At 46.2% G+C, this 25,999-nt stretch overlaps 2 protein-coding genes across 2 annotated transcripts in view; one reads left to right on the forward strand and one right to left on the reverse strand.

The window, feature by feature from the left end:
* The window catches only part of Txndc5 (thioredoxin domain containing 5), a 29,435-nt gene extending 25,125 nt beyond the window's left edge, over nucleotides 1-4,310 (forward strand). The window contains exons 8-10 of the mRNA XM_059263149.1: nucleotides 569-651; nucleotides 1,846-1,975; nucleotides 2,862-4,310. Coding sequence (XP_059119132.1) covers nucleotides 569-651; nucleotides 1,846-1,975; nucleotides 2,862-2,984 — 336 coding nt within the window. The 3' untranslated portion in view covers nucleotides 2,985-4,310. The remainder of the gene's footprint in view (nucleotides 1-568; nucleotides 652-1,845; nucleotides 1,976-2,861) is intronic.
* Bmp6 (bone morphogenetic protein 6) overlaps nucleotides 1,401-25,999 on the reverse strand; it is a 152,367-nt gene continuing 127,768 nt past the window's right edge. The window contains exons 3-7 of the mRNA XM_059263148.1: nucleotides 19,868-20,016; nucleotides 18,860-19,057; nucleotides 7,347-7,423; nucleotides 5,707-5,817; nucleotides 1,401-5,615 (exon numbers count right to left, since the gene is read on the reverse strand). Of these exons, the coding sequence (XP_059119131.1) occupies nucleotides 5,466-5,615; nucleotides 5,707-5,817; nucleotides 7,347-7,423; nucleotides 18,860-19,057; nucleotides 19,868-20,016 (685 nt within the window). The 3' untranslated portion in view covers nucleotides 1,401-5,465. The remainder of the gene's footprint in view (nucleotides 5,616-5,706; nucleotides 5,818-7,346; nucleotides 7,424-18,859; nucleotides 19,058-19,867; nucleotides 20,017-25,999) is intronic.

Consider the following 25,999-nt stretch of genomic DNA (forward strand, 5'->3'; position numbering starts at 1 on the left):
TTCCTGTTGGCTAGAAGAGATAAATGCTTGAAGATAAGCAGGACAGAGAAAAACGGCATGTGAGCTCATGCAGATCCACAGGCATCTTGGGCTGCAGGCTTGGGAGCTAGAGGCTTACGCCTAGAATGGACCTGTCCACGCTGCAGAGCCCTGGAGGATAGGGCCTGTACCTGAAGCCCCTGGGCTGGTTGTGGGCAGAACAGAGGCCTGGGAGGTCTGTCTCGGCCTACTGCCCCCACCCCAGCAGCTCCGTGATATGATAGTGTGTCTGCCCAGTAAGAGCTCTGGATGCCCTGCATATAACTTGTAGATGGCTCTGGCTAGAGTCCATCTTTCTGCCCTGTTCTCTTTTTTTTTTTTTTTTTTGGTTTTTCGAGACAGGGTTTCTCTGTGTAGCTTTGCGCCTTTCCTGGAACTCACTTGGTAGCCCAGGCTGGCCTCGAACTCACAGAGATCCGCCTGGCTCTGCCTCCCGAGTGCTGGGATTAAAGGCGTGCGCCACCACCGCCCGGCTTCTGCCCTGTTCTCTTTTAATCGGTGTCTTTAAATTGACCTTCCTTCCCTGAAGGGCACTGTGCTGGCACTCACTGAAAAGAACTTTGAGGACACCATTGCACAAGGAATAACCTTCATCAAGTTCTATGCTCCATGGTAAGTGGCCGTCTTCGACATTGCGCCAGTACCCTGTCACACAGCATGTTCTCCAGCTGATGGCTGGAGTCACAGTTATACAGGCTGTCTTGCAGGGAAGAATGCCACTGTACCCTGTCAAGCAAAAGTTATTTTATAAAAAAAAAAAAAAAAAAAAAAAAAAGGCACGTTAATTTGCTTTAAGGCTCAATCTCCTTAGGCACAGATGTGAAAGTGAATTGGGATGGGCGTATAAAAAGTTCAGGAGAGCTCAGCTTTCTGTTAGAGCCATTCAGTGCGTGACCTAGTTACCTGAACCTTCCTGCCATGTGGTCTTCAGGGACCAGAATAAGAGTGGATGGAGAGCAAACTGAGACCGAGATAGCCCAGCACCGGAGGATGATAGATAGGTTCCATGAATGGCCAGAACGCTGCATGTCCTTTTGATACCCCCGAACCTCTTTTCCTTAGCTGTAAAATTGCAACAACACTTTGTCTTCATAAGTACAACAGTCACTTGAACAAGCAGAGTCTGTGGAAGAGTGTTAGGTGACTGACCCAAATACACAGAGGTCACTCAGTCACTCTGAGCAGCTCTTCACTCTGGACTCAGGAGCGTGAGGTTAATGAGGACATGATGCACAGTTTGGGCAGCTTGGTATGGTGATCCATGCCTGAAATCCTAGCACCAGGGAGGCTAAGGCAGGAGGACCGTGAGATGGTGGCCAGCTTGGATTACAAAGAAAAGAAACGTTACCACATAATGCCATTAGAATTATTTTTTATTTAGAAAACCGCTAAGGCTGTACAGACAGTGCAGAAGGAAGACCCTCCTATTGTGAGGAAGGACAGAAACAGGGACTGTCAGCACAAAAGGCAAGACTTGGGCCTAACTTCATTGTGGCCTCTTGGAAGTGGCCGGAATGTCGAGGAATCTGCACCCAGGCAGCCCAGTCCACACTGTCTGTCCCGTTCACCCCTGTTCCTCCCGTCACCATAGTGTGGAAGTGGGCACAGAATCCCCCTTTCTTTCTATACCTGTCAGGTTACCAAATGTGGTATGACTCTGAATTCCTTTTCAGGAAGGGAAGGGCCCACGTATACCCTGTGGGAGAATTTGATGGTGTGGATTCTGAGGATATTGTGACTGTCGCGTAGGTGAAACAGAATGATCTCGACCCAGATCTCAGCACAGCTGCCCCTGTTCTCTTCTAGGTGTGGTCACTGTAAAAACCTGGCTCCTACCTGGGAGGAGCTCTCTAGAAAAGAATTCCCTGGCTTGGCCGAGGTCACCATCGCAGAAGTAGACTGCACTGCTGAGCGGAATGTCTGCAGCAAGTACTCGGTGGGTACCTCTCCCAGGGAGGCGAACTGAAGATTTGGATCAGCACCCCAGGGGACGGTCACTTGGCAGCATGGAACGAGTTCACTCTGTCCATACCTCTCTAGAGAGTGGCTTGTATCTTGAGTTGTGCCACTTGAGAAATAAAGGACTCTCTGAAAGGCCGGCCTTCTCCTCTGCTGCAGAGAAGGTTCTGAGGCCTTGCTGGGTCTAGCTGTACAGTACTGAGGTGCCAGGTGTTGAGAGGTGTGCTGCTGCCATCATGGCCCTGCCTGCCCAGGAGCTGCCTGGTGCCCTGACCTAACCACCAGAGGGCTCAGCATTCAGTTATAAACAAGCATCCTGAAGGATGGGGCTAAAAGAAATCTATACATCTAACCACCCTAGGAACAGGCCATGGCTAGAGAGTCAGTCTGTTTAACTGATGCGTTTGTTCTGAGCTCATCATATGATGGACGTTATGGGCTATTATATTGGTTCTTGTGTGGTGATGATGGGCATGGAACCAGGGCCTCATACGTACCCCAATCAAACTGTACTACTGACATTAGTCACAGAATTCCCCCAGCCTTACCTCTGTGCTCATAGATGTGTGAACTCCCAAAAGGTGATGTCAGATGTCTGTCTTAGTCACTGTCCACCTTATCTTCCACTGAGCCTAGAACTGATTGTCTGGGCTGGCCAATCTCAACCCCTGGACTCCATTCCAACACTGGCACTACAGATGGGCACCCCAGGGTCTGGTTTCTATAGGGTGCTGGAGCTCCAAATTCAAGTTCTCATACTTACGTGTGTGGCACTTTACCAACTGAGCCACCTGCCCTGCCACTTCGTTTTCCAGGAACAATTTAGGTGTGATTTAAAGTACTCTCTTCTCTGTCTTTTAAAGGTCCGAGGCTATCCCACGTTGCTGCTTTTCCGCGGAGGTGAAAAAGTGGGTGAGCACAATGGAGGTAGAGACCTTGATTCTTTACACAGCTTCGTCCTTCGCCAGGCAAAGGATGAACTCTAGAAGCCCCCGTTGACGTCATGACCCCGGCTTCAGGCACCCAGTGCATAGGAGTGGCATCCGATGGGGAGCCGCTGTCCACTGTACTGAGTCATGTAGTGTCTCCACGTGTGCCTCTTCAGCCCCCGCACACTACGGATGTGATCACCTCTCTCTGATCATAGCTCATGGTCCCTGGGCAAATATTCTCAGTGGCGATTCATCCTATAACCTTCTCTTGACAAAATTAAATTGGCTTCCCTTGCTACTAAAAGACTGTGAAGGAAAACCAAATTGCTGAACTCTGTTGGCTCCTGAGGGATGTGGGGAAATGCCTCATCCCAAAGCAGGTTTTTTTGAACTGCCTGAATTCTGGAAAGGTGGCCTGTGGCATGATGATGTCCCTCTGATCTGAATTGACTTCATAATGTGGTGGTCCATAGTTTGGAGATGTTAGAACAGAACAAGAATCCACAGAGTTTTAAAGATACCTTTGTAGCCACTGTTGGGTTCCTGGTTCTGTTAGTGCTTCTCTAGTTGAGAGAGGTGAGCCATAATGAATGGTACTTCTGATGGATGTTCAAAGGATCCTCTTGTCTGCTTTGCAAAAGGTGGGAGGTGTAGATGTCTTCTGCGGAAAGTGAGGATGCGGGAAGGCCACACAGTGGGTCCTCACCTTTCTGTTTGCCTCCTGGGGCAAAAGCGCCTGATGGGCTTGCCCAGGCAGGCCCAGGGAGACTCTGCAGCCCCACTCGGGCTTCCTAGCAACAGCTCTGATTCACTCCCTAAGTCCTTTCAGCAGTTTGTTCTATGATGTCCACCTTCAAGGAAGCTGACCTTCTAATGTATGAGCAGTGGGGTTCATTTGACCTCAAGACCAAAGACCGCAGTTGGCAGGGCTGCCCCAGCCTAAGGTTGGATGTCGCACTAGCTCCTTCTAATTCTCGCCGTCCTGGATATTAGACATTGCTGCTCTCGCCCTTGCAAAGATGCAGCAAAGCTCACGCCATGCCTCTGTCTGTCTTTGCCATTGTGTGCTTGTCCTCAGAAGCACTTTGTGCCCAGCCCTTCACCCACCTTCCATGAGCAGGTGAACTCAACACCTGGCACAGAACGTATGATAAGGAGACTAGAAACAAGACATCTACTCCTGAGCAGCAAAGGCACCCCGCCAGCCCATTCTGGACATTTATTATTAATCATGTGTGGGTCACAGCTGTCCTGGAAAACCAGCTCTTGAGGCCCAGCTCACAGTGGCTTCAGCTTTGCATCATGAGTCTTGTATTAAAAGAAAACTCAAGTGGTACAATTGGTTTATACTTTCTAAATAAATTTTTTTTAAAGAAAAAAGTCTGGTCTTTGCTTAAATGTTACAGCAAAATGGATATAAAACAGACAATAAATTATAGTTTCTATTTACAAAAAAAGCTATAAGTACAGTTACAGATTGTAAATGTATTATTTAATCAGTTTAGTATGAAATTGGCTTTCCCAGTACATGATTGTGAAAAAGACATCTAAAAAATATTCTAAGATTTAATCTGAGTCTTACTTTCTACAAGAGGAAATTGTGGTTTTGGTTCACAAATGGCATGCTCATCTCAACAAACCCATTCTTAGAGGCAGGGGCCCTTCCTCTGTGGGTTCCTGCTGTAGACTAGCCCTGAGCCATGGAATGCTACTGCAGGGAAAAGGCAAAGAACAGAGTTAGGAGAGAGCTGGTGTGTTGGAGCCAGTGTTCCTGATGTTAATGTGCTTGTCAAGCCAGTCTGCCTAAGAGGTGCAGAATCACTTTCTGCTGTTACATGGTTTAGGTGGAGGCTACTGTGGATGCTCATGGCCCTACCCAAAGTATGGTCTGTCTACTTTGGGTTCTAGTAAAGAATTCAGAAACTGAGGGAGGAGGGAGGTGTAGAAATGCTGCAGTTTGGTTTGAATAAAATTAGTACATTTCACACCACCAAGAGTCAACAAAAAACATCTAACTGCATCAGCAGACAAAAGGCACCTCCACAAAGCATGTTGATGGCCAGGATGCAGGGCTTGGGTGAGCTGGCCTTGCTGGGAAGGGAATGATAGAGCTCTCTCTTCCCCTCCAGCCTGTTATCTGCACAATCTCCCACTGATGAGTGCTACTGAACCAGCTGGTCTTTCAGCCAGGGCTTATTTAATATTCCTTCAAGGTTATTCTCTACTTACACCACAAACAGCTAGGTCTAAACGCTAAAATTAGTCTGAGTGGGACTGGAGGAAGTGAGCTCAGGCATGCTTCTGCAGTTTCCAGGCCTATACTGAAAGCATTACAACTTCCGACAGACGAGCAACTGCTGGTTATGAACTGGGGAAGTCATCAGCAAGGTCTTCATAAAATCCCCCTTGGGCTAAGGCACCAGCAGGAGATGCTTGCAGAGAATCATCATCCTACTTCACTGTGCTGCTTCATGTGTTTTAAGGCAGATTTAGTTAGGAATCCAAGGCAGAGTCACCCCCGCAACCAGCTTTGACTTAATGGCATCCACAAGCTCTCACAACCATATTCCTGTATTTTTTCAAGATGACATTGGAGTTATCGTCAAAGTAAAGAACCGAGATGGCGTTCAGTTTAGTTGGTGCACAGCATGGTTTGGGGACATACTCGGGATTCATAAGGTGAACCTGTCCCAAAATAGAAATGGGAGAGGGCACTGTTAGAAAGTGACACCTGGTCTGGGTTTGATCCCACTTACAGCCAAGTCAGGGTACTCACCAAGGTCTGTACAATGGCATGGTTGGTGGCATTCATGTGCGCATTGAGTGGGAAGGAACACTCTCCATCACAGTAGTTGGCAGCATAGCCTTTGGGTGCAATGATCCAGTCCTTGAGATAAGGCAAAAGGAAGCCGTGAAAAATCACCAGGCACCCCTACATCATCTCCACTCTCAGTGGCCCCAAGAGAAGGCATTGATCATGGTGCACAGTGGGGACATGCAGGGAGGTTTGGGAATTGCCCAAGTTTACATTCAAGTGAAGCTAAGGGATGAACCTGGTTGGTCTGACCCTGGAGCCCTCAGTCTTTCTAAGCTGCTATGAACCTGCTAGGTCTGGAATTGAGCTTGTGGCTGGCTTGATGGACAAATGCTTCTTGGCTTAGGATGGGGTTACATCCCAAAAAAGTACCAGTTGAAAATGTCCATGATACACCTAAAAAACTGAGCATCGTATCTTAGCACGGTGCACCTTGGGGCTGACTGATGCTGCTGCCACACATCATGTCCAGTGATGAGGAGACTCTAGCCCAGAAAGACTCAACTTCAAAACTCAGAGCACTGTATCTGGTGAACACATACTGATCCTGCATCATCATACCGCTGGAAAACGGCCAGTTAAAACATTGTAGGTCATCAGGATCTATCATGTCTACTTAGACCCAAAGGGTCCTCTGCAGGATCCCATTATGTCCCTATCTAAGTAATGCCACCTACATACAGAGCAACTATTTTCTCCCATTTCTTATCATATTCAGCTGGACTTGGGGTGAGTCAAACATGTTTGTCCATTGGGTAAGCCAAAGTAAAGCTACTGAAGAAATTAATCATCAGCTTTTTTTTGTAATCCTGTTTCAAAGTAAGAGTTGCTTAAATGTCCAAATAAATACGTATGTCTGGCATTTTGAAAGCATGAGGAAAGAGGGAAGCTCATAAAGGGGGCAGGCCGCTGAGTACACCAGCCTGCCAGGTTTTCCTTACTCCAGCAGCCTGACCAGTTGAGAGCTTGGATTCCAGAATCAACTCATCCCGGAAGCTGATGGTGGCAGCCTTTGATGTGGTGGTATTGTGTTCCCCAAAATATTGTGCACCCTAATAAACTTATCTGGGGTCAGAGACAGAACAGCCACTAGATACAAAGGCTAGAAAATGGTGGCACTCACACCTTTAATCCTTGTACTCCAGAGGTAGAAATCCCTCTGAATCTCTGTGAGTTCAAGGCCACATTGGAAACGGCCAGGCATGGTGACACACGCCTTTAATCCCAGAAAGCTAATCCCAGAAAGTGAGCCTTTAATCCCAGGGAGTGGTGGTAGAAAGCAGAAAGGTATATAAGGCGTGAAGACCAGAAACTAGAAGCATTTGGCCTGGTTAAGCTTTCAGGCCTTCTAGCAGCAGTTCAGCTGAGACCCATTCTGGATGAGGACTCGGAGGCCTCCAGTCTGAGGAAACAAGACCAGCTGAGGATCTGGTGAGGTGAGGTAGCTGTGGCTTGTTCTGGTTCTCTGATCTTCCAGTTCACTCCAATACCTGGCTCAGGTTTGATTTTATTAATAAGAACTTTTAAGATTCATGCTACACTTTGATGAATTATGAACAAGGTACTACTCATCAAGGCCTGTCCCTATTCTGAGGACTTACCTGCCATCCCAGGTCCTGGAAGCTCACATACAGCTCATGCTTTTTGCAGGCTGTTTTTAATTCACTGCTGTTGTAGTCTGTTGGAGGAGATAGAAGGATGTATTCATTAACTCGCTTTTCCTTCACTTAAAAACTTACATGAAAACTTTCCTCTCATACATGCCAGGCACGGTGTGGTGCTCAGGACAGCTGTGAACCAGGTCTCTATTGGCACACAGCGTCCCCCAACAGTTCAGTTGAGTTCCCAGTTGTTTGCCTAAATTTAGAGCCACTGGAGAAATTAATCATTCGATTTTTTTCTAATCTCTTTTCAAAATAAAAGTGGTTTGAATGTTTAAATAACACACTCCCCCTGGGCTGTGAAAGAATGCGATAAGAGTTGGAGAAAGCTGGCACCGAGTTAGAGGAGCTTTAGAACACATCACACTTTGCCCATCCTGGGGTCTGCTTTGGGCGCCCTGTTGATTTCATGGACACCATTAAAGAGCAGATGTGCATCATGTAATCTGCTTTCTGCAGGGTCTACAGATGGATGTGCGGAGCTCTCCACTGGATTTGAGAGATGAGAGTCATTAACAGGTAACTGTGTCAGGCAGAGTCACTGTGTTTCAAATGTGGACTATGCATGTGGCTTGGGTGATAGCTTCTGGTCCCCAAATGGGGGCAAGGATGGCACTGGACGGCCACGCTCTTCTGTTCATGGGCTCCAGCCCCACTGCTGTTGTTGTACCCTTTATATGTGCCCTAAAACAATCATTCCAAAATCAGCCATTCCCTGAAACCATCTGCTGACCCCGCCTGGTCTGTGCAATTCAGAGCCTCTGGCCTGGCTTAGCAACCCTCATCAGGAGGCCTAGGAACACCTTGATTCATTTCAGCCCATCAGAGCAGCTTTTCTGTGTCATGCATGTCTTCTGCCTGGTGCCAGGGAAATAGGGAGATGGATCATGTATAGCTTTTTTCCCCCAAGTACTTGGAGACTCTTTAAAGGGGCTGTGTGAGAAATGTACTCAAGTAGCTCAAATACAACTCAGTGTACAAATGGCATGGTCAAGGGTCATGAGTCAATACTGCTGAGGCTTATAGAAGGGACAATGAGGGGTTGGAAAGGGAGAGAGCAGTTCTGTTGACTGCATTAGAGTTGGGAGATAAAGTTGGAGAAATGAATGACTCAGAATGCCAACAATGAAGTGGACTTTTTAGTGGAGGTAGGAAGTGAGTCCTGGAAGGTTTTTGAATCAGGGAGTTCAGAGCTATGGTTTTAAAAAACACATAGGTGTGTTTGTTAAGTATGAGGGGTCAGAGAAGGGAAAGGAGGAAAAGAAGTTTTGGAGGAAGATTCTTCCTCTAACATGATCAGGAAGAGAGTCTAGATCACGCACATACTACCCCTGCCCTTGTTGATCGACTATGCAAACCAATGAGTTACCTAACAGATGTCTTTGGACTGGAATTCCACACTTTAACTCTGGGAATTCCCAACCCCAGATCAGAAGTGTGCAGAATTCATAATTTTATAAAGAAACAGTATCAGCTGAAGCTAGTGACCTGGGAAGAGAGATGTGGGTCAAGTATTTACTAATGCTAAACTTACTCATTTCCACCCTCACCCCCTGCCTACCTGACCTTGCAGAAGAACCCCTCCCTCATGTAGTTTTAAGTCCACATGAGAAGGAAATTCAGAGCCACCAGAGGGGCAAGTTTCTTTATTCAGGGCATGGAGGATTCTCATTATGACCTACCACTGCACAGACCAGCCTTTCCTGCTAAAAATAACCCATCAATGAAAAAGAGATCAGGGATCGCAAGTCAGAGTAACCTCTAGATAAGGCTACAAAGGAAGCATAAATAATAGAAAGGCAGGACATACTAAAGCAAGAACATTATGGCAAAAGAACAGGGCAGATATGAAAAGATAGGTGGATGCAAAAAAAAAAGGAACAAGTGGAGCTCTATAAAAACAATAAGCATTGGAAATAGAATGGAAGACTTCAGTTAAGATAGAAGAATCAGACCATTCATTTAAAGAAACTTCTTCAAATATAACATAAAAGTAGATGGTAGGAAAATATGACTATCTATAAAGAGACTTGAAAGACAGAATAAAAAAACTGACATTCTTCTATCTGGAACTCCTGAAAACAGTGATAGGGGCAAGTGGTATTTGGAGACCTAAAGGCTCTGAGAAGTTCCTAGAACTGAAAAAGATAAACACCTTCAAATAAAAGGCATGAGGAGTCCTAAGCAGAATAAATAAATTCCTATGATGTCAAAATCTGGTGAAATGAGAGTATATTAAACAGAAAAATTCTCAAAAGTTACTCAGACTAAAGAAAAATTACTAAGTGGATTGATGGTAAAATTAACAAAAATGTTCATTCAAATATTAAATATCATTAAGAAAAATCCCACTAATCTAAAATTTTTTACCCAGCTATAGGACTTCCTCACTTTTTAGGGTCCTTGGATCTCTCTCTTTCCTGCTAGCTGGGTACATGGGCTCAGTCTCCTGGAGATTCTAAGGCCCTAGGTCCTCACAACTGTCCTGGTCAACTATATGATCCCCGACTTGGGTACTCATCTGGAATGTCCCTAATCAACCTCATTCTGGTTTGTCCTTCCTCCAAACTTCCTCAAAATATTTTGGATCAATCTTAGAATCACCGGCCACATAAAAAGTGGAGATTTCTAAATAAATTTCCTTCAGAGATCAGGCAGATAAAAGCAGTGTGGAATAATAAAAAAAATGTACATGGTCAGGCATGGATGGTAGTGCACGCCTGTAATCCCAGCATTTAGGAACCTGGGAAATTTGAGGCGGGAGCACTCACCATGAGTTCAAAGCCAGCCTGGGCTTCATAATGAGTTCTGAGTCAGCCAGGGCTACAAAGTAATACCCTGTCTCAAAAAAATATTTATTTGTCTCTATTTCCTAGCTGAGAGATAGAAAGCCCTTGGAATTTGCTGATAGGAGTGTTAACAAGACCCCACCACACACCCACATCTATATCCTTCATTGTAGGCCCCTAAAAAGCATCAAGAGGGGTGCTGGTCATCAGAAAAGCCTAGCACATGAGAAGAAGGTTGGAGCTCTGGGCCTGCCTCAATTTTGGAGATTGAGTATAATCATGTGACCAATTATTTGATGTGCACAGCAACAAAATCTCACATTCAATGGTTCATACATGGTATGTTGCTCCAAGGTTTGCATGCTGGAAACTTGGTCCTCAGAGTAAGTTATGAGGGAGAAGTAAAGTGGGCCTCATAGGAGGTAATGATGTCATGGGACACTACCTCACAAGGTGCTGCATGCCTAGTGACTAGATCAGTTACCTTGACACTAGATTCCTATGACGCAAGGCCATCCCATGTTTGCTGTCTTCACTGTGTACCATTTTCTGTCCTTGGAAATGTCCAATGGGAAACCATCTTCTGCACTCTGACACACCATGAGGTCTTAATCACATGTAGCTGCTCAAACTTTTCAGCTTCCAAACCATGAGCTGAAATAAGCTTTTTTCTCATAAAGTACTCCGTCTCAGACACTTAGTTGTAGCAATACAAACTGGACTGAGCCACACAGAAGCCCTGGACCATGAGGCTCAGCGAGATTTCCAGATGAGTGTACATTCTCATGCTGTAAGAGAACTGTGCACTTGGAGAGGGTACAGAAACTCCAAGACCCCAACTGCTACTCCACCTTGTTCTAGATCTCTGATTTGGCTATTCCTGAGTTTATAACAAAATGGTAACCATAAATACATAGCCTCCTGGAGAAAATCAGTAAATATGAAGAAGCAGGCACAGAAACTCCTCAACTTGTAGGAAAACCAGACACAAACCTGGGTGGCTTGGAGACCTCAGCTCAGGATAGTGTCTGATAGGGCATGGCATTCCAACTGGAGACCTTGCTCTTAGCTCGTGTTAGAGCAGACCTAAAGGTCCCCTGGGTGGTCAGTATTCAAAAACTGTTGTCAGAACACAGAAAGGAACAACTTCTTCACCCCTGGACTTCTAGCTTCCGCTCTGCAGCAGACCTGAGATCACATGATCCAAGAACTTTGTCCATCCCAGCTGTCTGTGAACATGCCTGGACTGACCCCCTTGGTGCTCAACACAGAGAGCTTTCTGGAAAGAGAAGCTATTTCTTTCAGAGCCAGACATTGACGTTTTTGTTATTAAGGACTGGGGCCAGAGAGAGGAAAAGCAGGAATTCAATCCTCCTGTTTCCTTTCCTACAGATATTCTCAGGCCAAGCTTGTGTTTCCTTATAGTTCCATGGTGAGGGCTGGCAAAGAGTGTATAAATATTTGTGAAGGTCACTGACCTTTGGAATACTTGTTTCTGTAGCTCAGGGGTGGGTGCCCTGCGTTCCACGTGGAATGATGCTGACCCAATTTTTTTGTGTGTTTTGTTTTTACAGGTTGACAGGCAGCTGAAAAAAAATCCTCTTACCCACACCACCATTGATATCTGTTTACAAGAGGGGTCTGAGGAAGGCCAGGTTGTTTTTTTTAAAGAGTAGGTAGCTAAAATTTAATAAGAACATATCCACTTAAATAGGAGAAAAGAAAAGGTCACAGCTGAGAAAGAAAAGGGTAGGGACAGAGTTAGAGGCAAAAACAAAAGCGTGAAAACACAGAGCCACCATAGCCCCAATGCCAGTGATAGGGCCCCGGACACGGTGTCTGGCTCATGGATGTCACCAGCAGTGCCACTGGAAGGACACTAGAGCTCCATCCAGACCCCAGGTCAGAACCACCGGGAACAAGTGCCTTGCTGTCCGGGTGGGTCTGAGCACACAAGAGCCACAGGCGCCACCTTGGAGGATCAGAGGCAGGGACAAAGTCTGTCTTTGGCCCCCAGGATGCCAGGCAGCCCAGGGACACACTGACATGAACACTGGGTACCAGCCTCGAGACACGTCTTCAAGGAGCTCTGGCTGCTATAAGCTTAACACAGCAAGCAAAGCCTGGCCTTAGCCACCCACAGAGGTTTGCTCCAGACCAGTGGGATGGCTCAGCAGGCAACGGCACTTGCTGCCAAGCCTGATGGCCTGACTTCCCAGTTCGTTCTTTCTTTCTTTCTTTCTTTCTTTCTTTCTTTCTTTCTTTCTTTCTTTCTTTCTCTTTCTTTCTCTTTCTTTCTTTTTTCTTTCTTTTCTTCCTTTCTTCCTTCCTTTCCTTTTCCTTCTTTGTCTCTTTTTTCTTTCTTCCTCTTTCTTCCTTCCTCTCTCTTCCTCTCTCTCCCCTCCCTCCCACTCTCCCTCCTTCCTTCCTTCAGCCTTTCTCCTCCTTCTAAGGGGGCATGCCTACTCTTATCCCCTCTTTCTCTTTAAATGACAAGGGCAAGAACCAAACAGTAGCTGTTCAAACGACACCTCTGTTTGCAGGGGCTTAGCTGTCCTTGCCTTATCTCTGGGCTCCTAGGCCCCGGCTTATCAAAAGAACAGTCTCTCTCTCTCCCACTCGCTCCACCTGTGGAACAACATGCCATTGAGGGGGATGCAGGAGGTGCCAGCTCTTTGTGTTGCCACAGCAGGCAAGTGCAGGGGACCCAGTGGCGTTCAGAGTTGTGGTTTCAGGAGCCTCATAGCAGACTGCAGAGTGGCTTGGCTTTCTGTCTAGATTTTGTTTATACCGGTCCGATCAGTACTAGAGGCCATGGGAAGGCCCCATCCGGTGCAGTTCTAGGATTTCAAGGTTACATTTACATATATGCCACTTAATCAATGTGGGACACTGGTCTCCTCCCAACTACATACATGCCTTAAAACAGAAGATTGCTCAGCCAGGCAGTGGTGGCGCACGCCTTTAATCCCAGCACTCGGGAGGCAGAGGCAGGCGGATCTCTGTGAGTTTGAGGCCAGCCTGGGCTACAGAGTGAGTTCCAGGAAAGGCACAAAGCTACACAGAGAAATCCTGTCTCAAAAAACCAAAAAAAAAAAAAAAATACAAACAAACAAACCCAGAAGATTGCCCTTAAACACTGAGACTTCATGAGCTGCATGCGACTTCCTTTCATTGTGTCACTTCCTAGACTGAGGTGTCTCCTGACTCCCTGGACCTTCCCATGGCTGGTAATCACTGTAACTTACTGGGCATTTTACACCTGCTTATTCTGCTTTCTTAAGGTTGAGAATCAAAACGCCTGGGACCAGAGCAGAAGGGTTTCAGATTTTGAGGTTTTTCTGATTTTTGGAATACTTGTATCACCTTCCCTAAGTCGACCTTCTTTGACACAAACCCGCCCCCAAGCATGAAACTTTGATTGTTGACAGGATGCTCAAATGGTTTTAGATGAAGTGTTTCCATTTGGGAAATTTCAGATTGGGGATGCTTGGTCTGGACTGACTTTTCTGATTGCTGAGCATCACAGGGGGAGACCTAGGGAGGAGGCAGAAGGGGACTTCCTGTCTATTGCTCCCCCATAACTATTATCCTAAAGCAATCTAATAGCAAAAAGCCAAGCATGATAAAGGAGGGTTTCGAAATGATTCCAACTTTTGAGTCACTAGCCCACACTTAGTCCTGCACATCTATTCAAGATTAAGATTTGATTTCATTTAGCACACTCCAAACAAGCACTTCTTAGCTAAGGCATCTAGAAGGCAAGGTCAGGCTTTAAAGCTTTAACGTAAGCTCAAGATGACAGAGTAAAATCCCCACTTCCTTTGGAAAATCAAAAAGTTGGCATTTTCAGACCCGGGTCCTGGCTTCTTCTGAACCATGATGCTCATGGTAGATTGACTCCCTCAGCTTCAGCATCCTGAGCCCATGGGAGCCAGAGATGAAGTACCAGGAACACTGTAAGATGTGACCCCCAATCTGTGACTCAGAGCCCCTGAACTCTACAGCGAAGATCACACGTCGTAATAAAGTAATTGAAGACATGTTTTCTAAGACATTCATTCTGGCTACTTCTCTTGTGCTAGAAGCATACCGAATGGACCCCAGTGGGAAATGTAAGGGACTGGGGATATGAACCATCAATAAGAAGGCCTACAGCACATGGAACTGTTGGAAAATCACACTTTCCTGAGAGGTCTTAGAGATGTATGTTCAGGTGGGTGGGAAAGAGAAGGAAGGAGGATTTATTCCCAGTAGCAATAGAATAGTGACAGAACCATGCCCAAAGGTGCTCGGTCCTGAGGGCTTGCTATTTCATAGGCAGAAAGAGCAGGAACAAAATTTCACATCATCTGGTAACAGTGATAGTGAAGACTGGGCTATAGCTCAGTGGTAAAGCAGTTGCCTGACACATACAAAGTCCTGCTTTCAAAGCCCAGTGCCACCAAAAGAAAACTGCCCTCCCTTGCAGAGAGGGGGAAAAAAAAGTGACAGCAGCAATTCCAATGATCATCTGATAAAACAAAGACCAGTTCAAAGTCACAGCATCGGACTCATTAGATACCTTGAAATGACATAAATGTGTCATGGAGAGTCCCGAAAACGTAGCTGCAGCAGAACCTAGAATTGCCAAAGGAAATCATCCTTCAAGGCTATCCATTCATTGACCTCACAATGGATTGGCCAAGTGGTATCGCAGTCCCCGACAAGACGAAACAGCAGAGGCCAAGAGAAATATTACAGAAGAGGAGAGAATGGCAGCCAGCAGAGACTTCAGGCTACAGTTGAAGGACCTAGGGAAGGGTCTCAGAGCACACTAGACCGGCAAGAACCAGAGCTGAAAAACAATTGCCAGATTCATAAGAATCCCTCCTGGGCTCCATAGAGCAGCTTGGCCCAGCACTGTCAAACAGGTGTAAAAACAATAAAGACACGTCCTGAGGCTGTCCAAGCCCATGAGAAAAGTGCAACTCAGCCAACGTCCACCATTCCTGTGGAGAGGACAGCTGTAGAGAAGCATGGGCACATGGACACCATGCAGGGAGACTTCCCTCCAAACCCACTGTCCGGTGCACGTGTCTGCCGAGGCCAGCTTGAAGTCAAGTACCAATGGTAGAGCAGGTTGGGGTGGGCTCCTGGCCACTTCCTTGTGGTAGGCAGGCCTGGCTGTCTCAGAAATCCACAGCTTGGTTCCTAAAATAGTTGCTTGTCATGTTTCACTCTGCTGACAGGTGATTTGATGGATGACGCTGACATCTTTACTCAGGTGCAGGATGTCCCTGGTGGGCTTCTTCTAGACAGGGCCTCTTTGGGAAGAAGTGTCAATGCCCTGGGAGTGTACTCTAGAAGAAGTGGGTAACCAAAGAATAGAAAACTCTCTCTCCAATCTCCTGAAAGGCTTACAGGGGGCAAGTGGGTGGAGTCACACTGCAGATGGCGCCTTTTCTGAAGATGAGCTAGTTCCCAAAGGCCCAGCAACCTCTGGCCCTTCGACAGCCTGGAAGGGGAGCCTAGAAAGACATATGTCCATTCTCCAAGCACAGGCCAGATTTCTGAAAAATCTTCCTTCTTTTCTTTCTTAGTTTTCCTGTGGTTTGTTGCTGTTGGGTTGGTTAGTTAGTTGGTTTTAGGGTTTTTATGTATTTACTTTGAGACAGTTTTAGACTCTACACAAGAGTTTTGGCCTCCAGCTCTCTATGTAGGCAAGGCTGACTTTGAACTGCTGATCCTCCTGCCTCCACTTCCCAAGTGCTACGATTATGGGTATGCACGACCATACCCAGTTTATACAGTACTAGGGATCAAACCCAGGGCTTTGTGCATGCTAGGCGGGTAATCTATCAACTGAGCTGCATCTCCAGCCCTAGAAATCCTTTCTTAGGTCGAAACTGGGCCCTTTGCATGTCCATTTCCATTAACCGAAGAAAGAGCCAAGTGCATAAACAGAGTTTGAGGGGCTGAATTGAGGGGCTCATCTCACTGGAGGCTCTGAGATGACAGGCCCCTTCAGCTCAGTGCTTTCTTGGGGGTTTTAAATATGTGAGATCACAGGGATTTGGCATGGATTCCTTTGCCCCAGACTACTGAAGGAACAAAGCCAACCAGAAGGGCTGGGTTGGGAAGTGGAGCAGGGAGACCGAGGGACAGCAGGGACCCTGGACCTTATTACAAATTAGGCCACTTTAATATCCATAATTAATTTTAACTCATCAGATTGAAAGAAAAAGTTGAAAGGGACTTGGACAAAAGTAATTGGATGGCTTTGCTAAAGCCCAATCAGAGACATGTTTTCTTAATTAAAAAGAACTGGTCTATGTATTAGGTGGGCAGGGCGAGTGTTGAGTCAATCATGTGAAATTATAATTTTAAAAAGCAATCAACACTGTTGGGATGCCTCCACAGTCTGAGGTCCTGGTAACCAAACTGGCCACAGTTCCCAAATGAAGTCTACGACTGGCTGACTTTATTATCAGGCCCCAGAGGAAAATGCGGGACTATTAATTCAATTCAGCAGACTGCCTCCCAGGGGAATAAAGCAAAGCAGGCATTCCTTTTTCTTTTTTCTTTTTTTAAGGCCTCAATACTGACTGTTTCTAGTGGTAAATACAGGAACACCCATGCTGTGCGGTGCTTCCAAGAAACACCATGACAAGGAGAAACAAAATGTCATATCACACCGGGTGGTGGCTACTCAAGGGTCACATCCAAATTACCAGCATAAGAGAAACCTTAGTAAGTCACAGCCTAAAATCTAGGAGACATTTCCTCCCAGAGAAAAGTGGGGTGCTTTGAGAAGCTGCATTCATTCTCCCTGGGAACCAAAAATGACAGTTGTTGTGAGCTACCTGGGAAAGGAACACACATCCTTGGGATCCCAGCACATACTCTAAGCACCTACTTCCTACAAGCGGGTGTAAGTAATCTTTGAAGGTGATTATGTGCCCTGTGACTGCATCTTACCAAGCCCTAACACTCTGCGAGGTCTCCTGCACCCTCACTGACAGAGCGGTGAACTGAAGCTCAGGCCCATTGGACAAGTTTCTCCAAAGTCACAAGGTTGCAAGAAAGAGAAAATTCTGTTAGAAAAAATCTCACTGCAGATGCTCAATGTCACACCTGTTTTCTGGGCTGTTGAATAACCCAAGGAATCCAGGACCCAGGAGCACTTGTACATGCGTGAGCAATGGTGGGGTTTGAATTCAGTACCACTTAACAGCTATGCACTTGCTTCTAGAAGCTTCCATTTTCCACTCCTCCCAGTTCTAGAGAAGACTTCTGAAAGCTGGAATTAACCTCAGACACGGGGGGCTGTTTCTTCTCTTTTACTCTTTGGATTTGTCCAGAATAGAACTGAGTATTCAATGTAGGCTTGGCCAATCAGAGCACTTCCTAGGCAGCGAGTGATCAGGGTTGGGCATATGGCATAAGCTAGTCCAGTGAGCATCAAGGCCTGGCTTCCTGATGAACCCAGCAAGGGAGAGAATTCTCGTATTTGAAGAATTCTCAAGGTCTCACCTTGAGATCCTGGGAAAACATACCATATACTAACTGACTTTCTGAAGATTCCACCAACAAGAAACAAAACTTTTTAGTATCATCAGTTCCCAAAAATCCAACCAAACTAAAGCAAGAAATAATTCTGAACTTCTCAGTTCAGGGAGCCAATAAAATCTACTTTAGAGGCTCTGAGTGGACTATTGCTCCCAGTCAAGGGTTCTGGTGAAGTCCATAGAGCATGAATGGTTTTGGGTATTGGTTTTTGTTGTTGTTGTTTTATTTTTTTTTATGTGCATTGGTGTTTTGCCATGGGTGTCAGATCCCCTGGAACTGACATTACAGACAGTTGTGAGCTGCCATGTGAGTACTGGGAATTGAACCCGGGTCCTCTGGAAGAGCAGTCAGTGCTCTTAACTGCTCTCCAGCTCCATAGAGCATGAATGTACAACACTTCTTCATGCAAGTTGAGCACCCCAAGTCTGAAAAGCATCAGTTGATGGGTGGTGGTCGAACCAAAGTTCACTAAAAATACTGTATAAAATTATAATACAGCTATATGTATGTAAAGTGAACAGAGAATATAAATTAATTTTGTCATCAGACATAGGTCTTATCCCTAAGAAATCTCATCATGTATATATGCAAGTATCCCCAAATCTGAAGAAAACAAACATTTCAAACCCTTCTGGCCTCAAGCAGAAGACCTAGGTTCAGTTCTCAGCATCCACACGGTGGCTCACAACCATCTGTAACTAGTTCCAGAGGACCTGGTACATCTGCTGACCTCCATGGGCACCAGGCATGCACGTGACACACACAAATACATACAGGCAACATATTTATGAATTAAATAAAATGAATCTAAAAGTTAAAATAATTGAGGTGTTTCCATGATTTTTGTGGGAGGGAAAAAAAAGTAGAAATCCCATCCAACAGAATGCTTGTCTGAATCAAGAGGTGGTGGGGATGCCTACAGCTCTAACCTTTGGGTAATAGTGCTCTATGCTGAGGGTCCTAGGATTCTATATAGGTATCTGTGGCCAGGACATTTCCCACAATTCGTAGGACCCCCCACTAGCCACTGTATTTGCTGAGCAGAAGCTGTCCAACATCCGGGGCCATAGGTACCTTTGTCCTGATGGGTACCAAGGCTCCATCCACACTCACCTGAAGCACTGGAGCCCCGGGACACATCCTGTGACTGGGTGGAACGGTTGCGACTCTGCTGGCGACGCCGACTGGAGGCTGACCTGGTGGTGCGCACATGGACCTCGCTCACCTTGAAGAAGGCCACCATGAAGGGCTGCTTGTCGTAAGGGCCGTCTCTGCCCACCAGGCCCGCCGCACGGGGGTTGACGTGGAGTCCTTTAATGCAAACCAAAGCCCACCCCTCTTTACTCCACAGAACCTTAGTCTCAAAGCTACACGATGAGGTGACTCTATTCTTCCACATACTATTAAAGTAGTAAAGAGTGTAAAGTATGGGCAAGGCCCCACACATTCTCCCACCCTGGTTGGTTCCCTTTAGATGGGCAGACTCCAAGTATGCCTCCTAAAAAGTATAGGATCAACCCAGGGAGTGCTCTTGTTTCTGGTCCTCTTATTCATCGGTGTTCACACTTCCTTTCTGGCTATATTTCTCCCCATCCGTGGAACAACTGTGCAGGAGTTGAACAACTGAAGCAGGCAGCCAGTCAGGAGGGGATGTCTCCTCAAGGGTCCCTTGGCAAACTCACTGGACAGTCAGATTCTAATGACTGTCCCCTTCCCGGGCTCTCCCTTTCCTTCCTCTTCCCTTCCATCTCTTCTATCTTTTGGTGCTGGGTAGAACCCAGGGATGCACACAGGCTGGACAAGTGCTCTATGGCTGAGCTGTCTGCCCCAAGCTTCCTGCCTTCCTCTGGGGATTCTCCCACCTGCCTCAGCCTGGGGAAGCTAGCCTCCCATTGTTAGTCTCGTGGAGTGGGGACAGTAGGGGGACATGGCCTGAGCCTGCTTCCAAGGCCTTGCTAGAAGAAAGGTTTTGCTTTTCGATATGGTCATGAGGAAACAGAAAAGAAGGTCATCCTGGCGCCAAGACTGGGCTGCAAACAATGGTCTCAGAGCAGCTGCTACAGAGGAAATGAATGGAAATGACTGTGGGTAGATGCTGGCAGTGTGCAAATCACGACTCACCGTCCTGAGTCACCACACTCAGCTGCAGTCCCATGTTATGCTGTGGTGTCACCACCCACAGATTGCTGGTTGCTGTGATGTCAAATTCCAGCCAGCCTTCTTCTGAGGCCCACACTACACGGGTGTCCAACAAAAATAGGTCAGAGTCTCTGAAAGAAAGAAAAATGGCGCAGCGAGTCACCTGCTGTCCCGTGGCTCATTCCTATCGTGTCTTGTCATTCAAGAATGCCCAAGTCAGATCGTGCCCATTTGTGTTGCCAGCCACGGCTCTGCCTGAATGACACCACGTAGTATACAGACACAACATAATTAGGAAAGACGCAGGACATGAGCGATCAGGGGGCTCCTTAAATTCATCACCACCTACTGCTTCCCACAACAGTTTTTTCTCGGAATTAGGGTAAATTGCAAATATTATTTCATTTGTCTCAATATTTAGTTCATCTTTTATTATGGCATTGTTTCATTTCTGATGCTATTTATTGGTTAATAGCTTAATTATGGCTAGTGAACTCTAAAAAGTAGAAGATGGGGAGCTATAGGCATAAGACAAGATTAAATCAGGATCCAACTAATACATAACGATTAGGTGTCTTGTATCAAATCTCTATAAATATCATCAGGCCGTGTGTATAAGATATATGTGAGTCAAAAATAAATTTTGCATTTAGACTTAGCAGCCATTCCCAAAATATCTCATTACATATAAAAATTCCCAGAAACACTCCTAATCCCATGCAATTTACATAGTGGATACTAATGTCTTCACTAGTTTGAAATAAGCATCAAGTTCTAATAGTGTACATTTACAGAGCAGTCTCTTTTACCTTGCTTTACCTAGCTGTCACAATAATCATGACTGTTGGAGTGTAGTATCTCCATTCTCAGCTGGGAAACGGAGTCTCAGACATGAGGCCATGGGTCAGGATTATGTAGCCAAGATGAAAGCAAACCAGTGTGGGAATTGAGTGAATGAACAAAGCAAGGAGCTGAGTACTGATTCAAAAAGGTTTTCATAACAACAGACTATCTTTTGAGATTATTTCCCAAGACATCCTGTGATACATGAACAAAGTTCACTTCTCATTCATCGGCATTTCTGGAGGCCAGCGCAACATCTGAGTTTAGAATCTGCGATTTCTTAGATGAGAAACACACTTCTCCCTTCCAGGGCAGCTTGGAGTCAGAAGGGAGTTCTAGTGTCATCGTTCCCACATGTAAACAGTAGGTAGAGTGACAGGGAGTTTACTCAGCTGCTCAGCAGTCTGCAGGGGCACACTCAAGCCTGTCCTCTTTAAAGCTCTCCCCCACCTGGATGTGTCACGTCCCCTGTGGACAGACTACCCCCCTGTGACTGGGGCAACAACTTCGAGCAGGGAGATGAGGGGTGTTCAGGGAAAACAGCAAGAGGGGACTGTGAGTCCAACGCTTTGAAGTGGAGATGCAGAAAGACATCAGGTCCACTCTGCAAGGTCATAGAAAACTCTCGTCCAGAAATAACACAGACGGGATGAAGAACTCTGTGGGAAAAACAGCCTGGTCCCAAAGAAAGCTGAGGACGTCATCATGTTAGGGACAGACTTTGACTGGCACTCCCCAGAACCAAGATCCAGAGAGAAGTTCAAGGTAGGAGGTGGAGTTTGTGCCTACATACAGAGCCCCTGACGAGGGTCAGTTGTTAGGAGCTCCAGCTGTGCAGCGGGTACCTAGTATCTAAGGAAGCAAGAGACGGATGCAGACAGGTGCAGTGTGGACATGGCAAGGCTGGCAGGCAAGGCTCGCACACACAGCTGGAATGGGCTTTATGTTTTTGTTTCTGAGGAGAGGGGTTCATAAGAAAGGATGGAGAGCTGAACATGGTGGTGCACATGTAATCCCAGTCCTGAAAATCACTGTCTAAAACGGAGATGGAAAACAGAACAGGGAGAGAGAGAGAAGGGAATGAGGGAAAGAGGAAAGCCAAACTATGGATCTAGGAGCAAGTAAAATTTGAGACAACATTGGAAAAGAGCTGGTGAGAAAGATTCATTATTACAATGTGGGGGAAATTATTTATATGGCTGTACTGGCTAGTTTTATGTCAACTTGACACAAGCTAGAGTCATCAGAGAGAAGGGAGCCTCAACTGAGAAAACATCTCCATTAGATCAGGCTGTAGGCAAGCCTGTAGAGCATTTTCTTAATGAGTGATTCATGAATAAGAGCCCAGCTCATTGTGGGTGGGACCAACCATGGGCTGGTGGTCCTGGGCTCTATAAGAAAGCAGACTGAGCAAGCCATGAAGAGCAAAACAGTAGGCAGCACCCCTCCATGGCCTCTGCATCAGCTCCTGTCCAGATTCCTGCCCTGTTTGAGTTCCTGTCCTGACTTCCTTCAGTGAAGAACAGTGATGTGGAAGTGTAAGCCAAATAAACCCTTTCTACTGCAAGTTGCTTTGGTTATGGTGTTTCATCACAGCAACAGAAACTCGAAGACAATGGTTTATGGTCATCAGTGGACATTGGGGGCTGAGTTTCTGTCGTAACTACTGCATTCTGTAGTACCCAGACTGCATAGTTGTTTCTGTGGTGCCCATTGCTCACGATAATGAAGATCATGGCAGTTCTTGATGCTTTATGAGACTGGCTGAACAAATGCAGTCCAACAGCTACTGGCTCAAGACATGGGGGGCAGGGAGCTTGACTTTAGGATGCCCAGGTCCTCTGCAAGGGACAGCAATATACCGATTTCCTTTCTCATAACTATGACAAAAATGCTTGATAGATATAACTTAAAGAAGGAAGGATTACTTTTGGCTCATGGGTTCAGAGGGTTCAATCCATAACTGCTTGGACCCGTGGGCACAAGCAGAACATCCTGACTGTGGGAGCATGCTATAGGGGAGAGCTCTTTACTTCAAGGCTGTCTCTTGAGACAGAGGGTGAAGAGGGATGTATGAAGATACACAGGGAGGGAAACAGGAGAGAGGGAGGAAGGGAGAAAGAAGAGAGGGAAAAGTAGAAACAAAAACAACATACCCTCTGGAATAAACCCCAAGCTAGCCTCTAGCTAGGCCTACCACCTCCCAAAATGCCACTCTCTCTCTCTCTCTCTGTGTGTGTGTGTGTGTGTGTGTGTGTGTGTGTGTGTGTGTGCGTGCATGACAGGGCCTCACTATATAGCTCTAGCTGGCCTGGATTTCACTATGTAGACCAGGCTGGCCTTCATCTTACAGCTATCAGCCAACCTAGTATAAGAAGCAGCAAACAAGGCACACTGTCTCGAATTAGACTGCAAGAACCGATGCCCGCAATTGCCTTCTGACCTCCACACAGATGCCCACACGCTACCAAGTACTAGGTTGCCCTCTGACCCCCCACAGATGCCCACACCCCACCAAAGCACTAGGTTGCCCTCTGATGGCCCCATAGATGCCCATACCCCACCAAAGCCCTAGGTTGCCCTCTGACCTCCACACAGATGCCCATACCACATCTCCTACCTCCCCACAGAAGAGGTTGAGACAAATGGAAGCTTTCATGAGAAGAATTCAGGTAAACTTGAAATAAAAACCATTGATTTGGAGGCTTTGTCTGCAGGGTTTGGCCATAGCTCACTGATAGAGATGGCCATATATGCAAATGTCCTCGTCAAGAAGCTTGTCTGGAATATTCCATTAGGAGGAATTTCTTGCAGTAGTTCTTGGCTTGTGCATCAGAGGCTCATTCTTTATGGCCTCCATTCCCATCTATAAAAAGCAGAGTCTAGGAATGGCCACAGTACAGCTGCAAATACCAAGCAAGGGCTCAAATAAAGTATGGAATCAAGACCCAGTGTGTTTAAAGATCAGAGTCAGCTGCATATGGAAACAGGGCAGAAACAGGGTTAGAATCATGAGCTGGCCCCCCACACTAGGATCAGGGTGCCTGAGAGGTGTATCCAGGCAGGCACACTGTGGCTAGCTGTGGTGGAACCCCTAAGACCTTCCTGACTTTTCCCTCTTCCTCCCATTCAAGAGAACAGTGCGCTCAGTGTGATGGCTTCACTGATGTCTGCTAAGGTCTGAAGGTGTCTGCACCCAAAGTCATGCATGGGTTGGGGACTTATTCTCCAATGGAGCAGCACTGAGGTGGGTCTTTGAGGTGTGATTAAGTCCCAAGGGCTCTTCTCTTGGGAATGGATGGTATCCTTGTCACCAAAGAAGGTTCCTGATAGAGGACAAGCTTCCCCCCTTTTCTCTTTCCTTTCTACTTTCCATTCTGGTGATGACATAAGAGACGGTCCTCACCAGCTGTGGCTCCCTAGTCTGGATTGCCCACCTCCCAGAACTCTGAACTAAGAAATCTCTGTTCTTTGTAAAAGAAAACATCAGTCTTTGGTATTTTGTTATACTGGGACAAAATGGACCAAGAAACACCCATTGATATAACTAACACAAGGAACTTTACAGAGGAAGAAAACTCTGAATCTCACAGCCTCTAGGAACTCTCCGGCCGCAACTACTCGTTTTCTTCAGTGACTTGTGGCCTTCTTAGTGCACTGACTCCTCTGTAAAGTGTGGCCTCCCTCGGGCACATGGAGGGCTCTAGCTCAGTGTCGGAGAACTTGCCCAGCATGTGCAAGGGTTCCAGTCCCAGCACTGGGAGAATAAGAGTCCCCCAAGCCAAACAAGATGCATCTGATTCCTCGTAATCACACTCTGGCTCTCAGGTAAGAGATCCGAGTTCAGATGGCCTCAGGTAAGAGACCCTGCCCTGCTAAATGGAGACTCCCCATCAGCCACAATCACCCCAACTGGTAATTTGGACTCCTGTTAACATGGCAGACTCTCTACTTACACAACAACTATAACAACAGGAAAAAAATTCTTAAAACCAAAGAAAGATACAATCTGTAAGGCATCTGTTGACTGTTCTGCTCTCAATCACCACTCAGATCTCATTGTGTTTGATAATCAAGGCTTCCATGTCCAGAGACAGAACAATGTTACTCTTCTCGGTGTTTCCATTCTAGTGTGTGATTATCCTCAGACTATAATCATCCTGGAAAAGTTTTTTTCTTTTTAACCAATCGACAAGGCTAACTGAAGAGATCTACAAATTAAAATTAACACGGGCATTAAAGCTGACGACTAGCATTCCACTCAAAGACCTGGAAGGTTCAGGTTGGTGGGCACAACTGTCCCCAAGTGGTCTCCCCTGTGACTCAGCTTCCAAAGTACCTTCCAGGTTAATCGTACTCCCCTGGGTAAAACACTGTGGGCCTTTCCTTCATTCATTCCAGAGAAGGGCAGGAGGTGCCCGAATATCCATTCTCCAGATTGTACCCAAGGTCACAGTGCCCTGTCAGAAACATCTGTGTTTGCCAGAACTCATTTCGTTAGAAAAAAATGTTCTTGATAAAGTAGAATTTATTCCTTCAAAATAAGCAGATTCATAATACATTCCTTTGCCGTGTATGGGTCTGGATTTACTGGAAAGTTAAGACAAAACAAAATTCAAATACTGGTAAACTCATTAAAACAAGGAGACTCTAGCTTTTGAGTAGACTGAAAGAAAAAAAAAACAATTGAAGAATATTTGACACTTGAGTTTTGCTTAATGTAAGGTATGTATTTAAATTCTTGCCACCAGAAAGGTAGACAGGGGACTATAATTTGAAGATAGAGTATTACAAACCAGGACACACACACACACACACACACACACACACACACACACACACACACGCATGGGTTTGAGAGGCAATGCTGAAGAAATACATAAATTGGTCATTTGAATTGAGTTCATAGCACACAGTTGTGCTAGGTTTTCACCTCAGTGACTATCCTATTCTAAGAAGATGCTGAAATGCCAGCAGGCACCCTTTCATCTTTACCCAGTGCAAAGCACTTTGCTGTCAGGCCACAAACACAGAAAATACTAGCCGTGTTTGCCCTGTGACTGTTCCCAGAGCTCTTGCATGTGTTAGCTCCTCATCAGCACCCTAACAGAGAAATGTGACCAGCACCAGCACAGGTTTGCCAAACGTTTAAGCAGCTTGGCCATCAGGGTCACACAGCCAGTAGCACGTGTTCCTAACCATGTTCCCTGCAGTCTCCAGTGAAGACTATGAAGACTGCGTCAGACTCTGAGCCCTCACTGCAGAGCTTCG

The sequence above is a fragment of the Peromyscus eremicus genome, chromosome 5, assembly GCF_949786415.1.
Source record: "Peromyscus eremicus chromosome 5, PerEre_H2_v1, whole genome shotgun sequence".
Classification (NCBI taxonomy): domain Eukaryota; kingdom Metazoa; phylum Chordata; class Mammalia; order Rodentia; family Cricetidae; genus Peromyscus; species Peromyscus eremicus.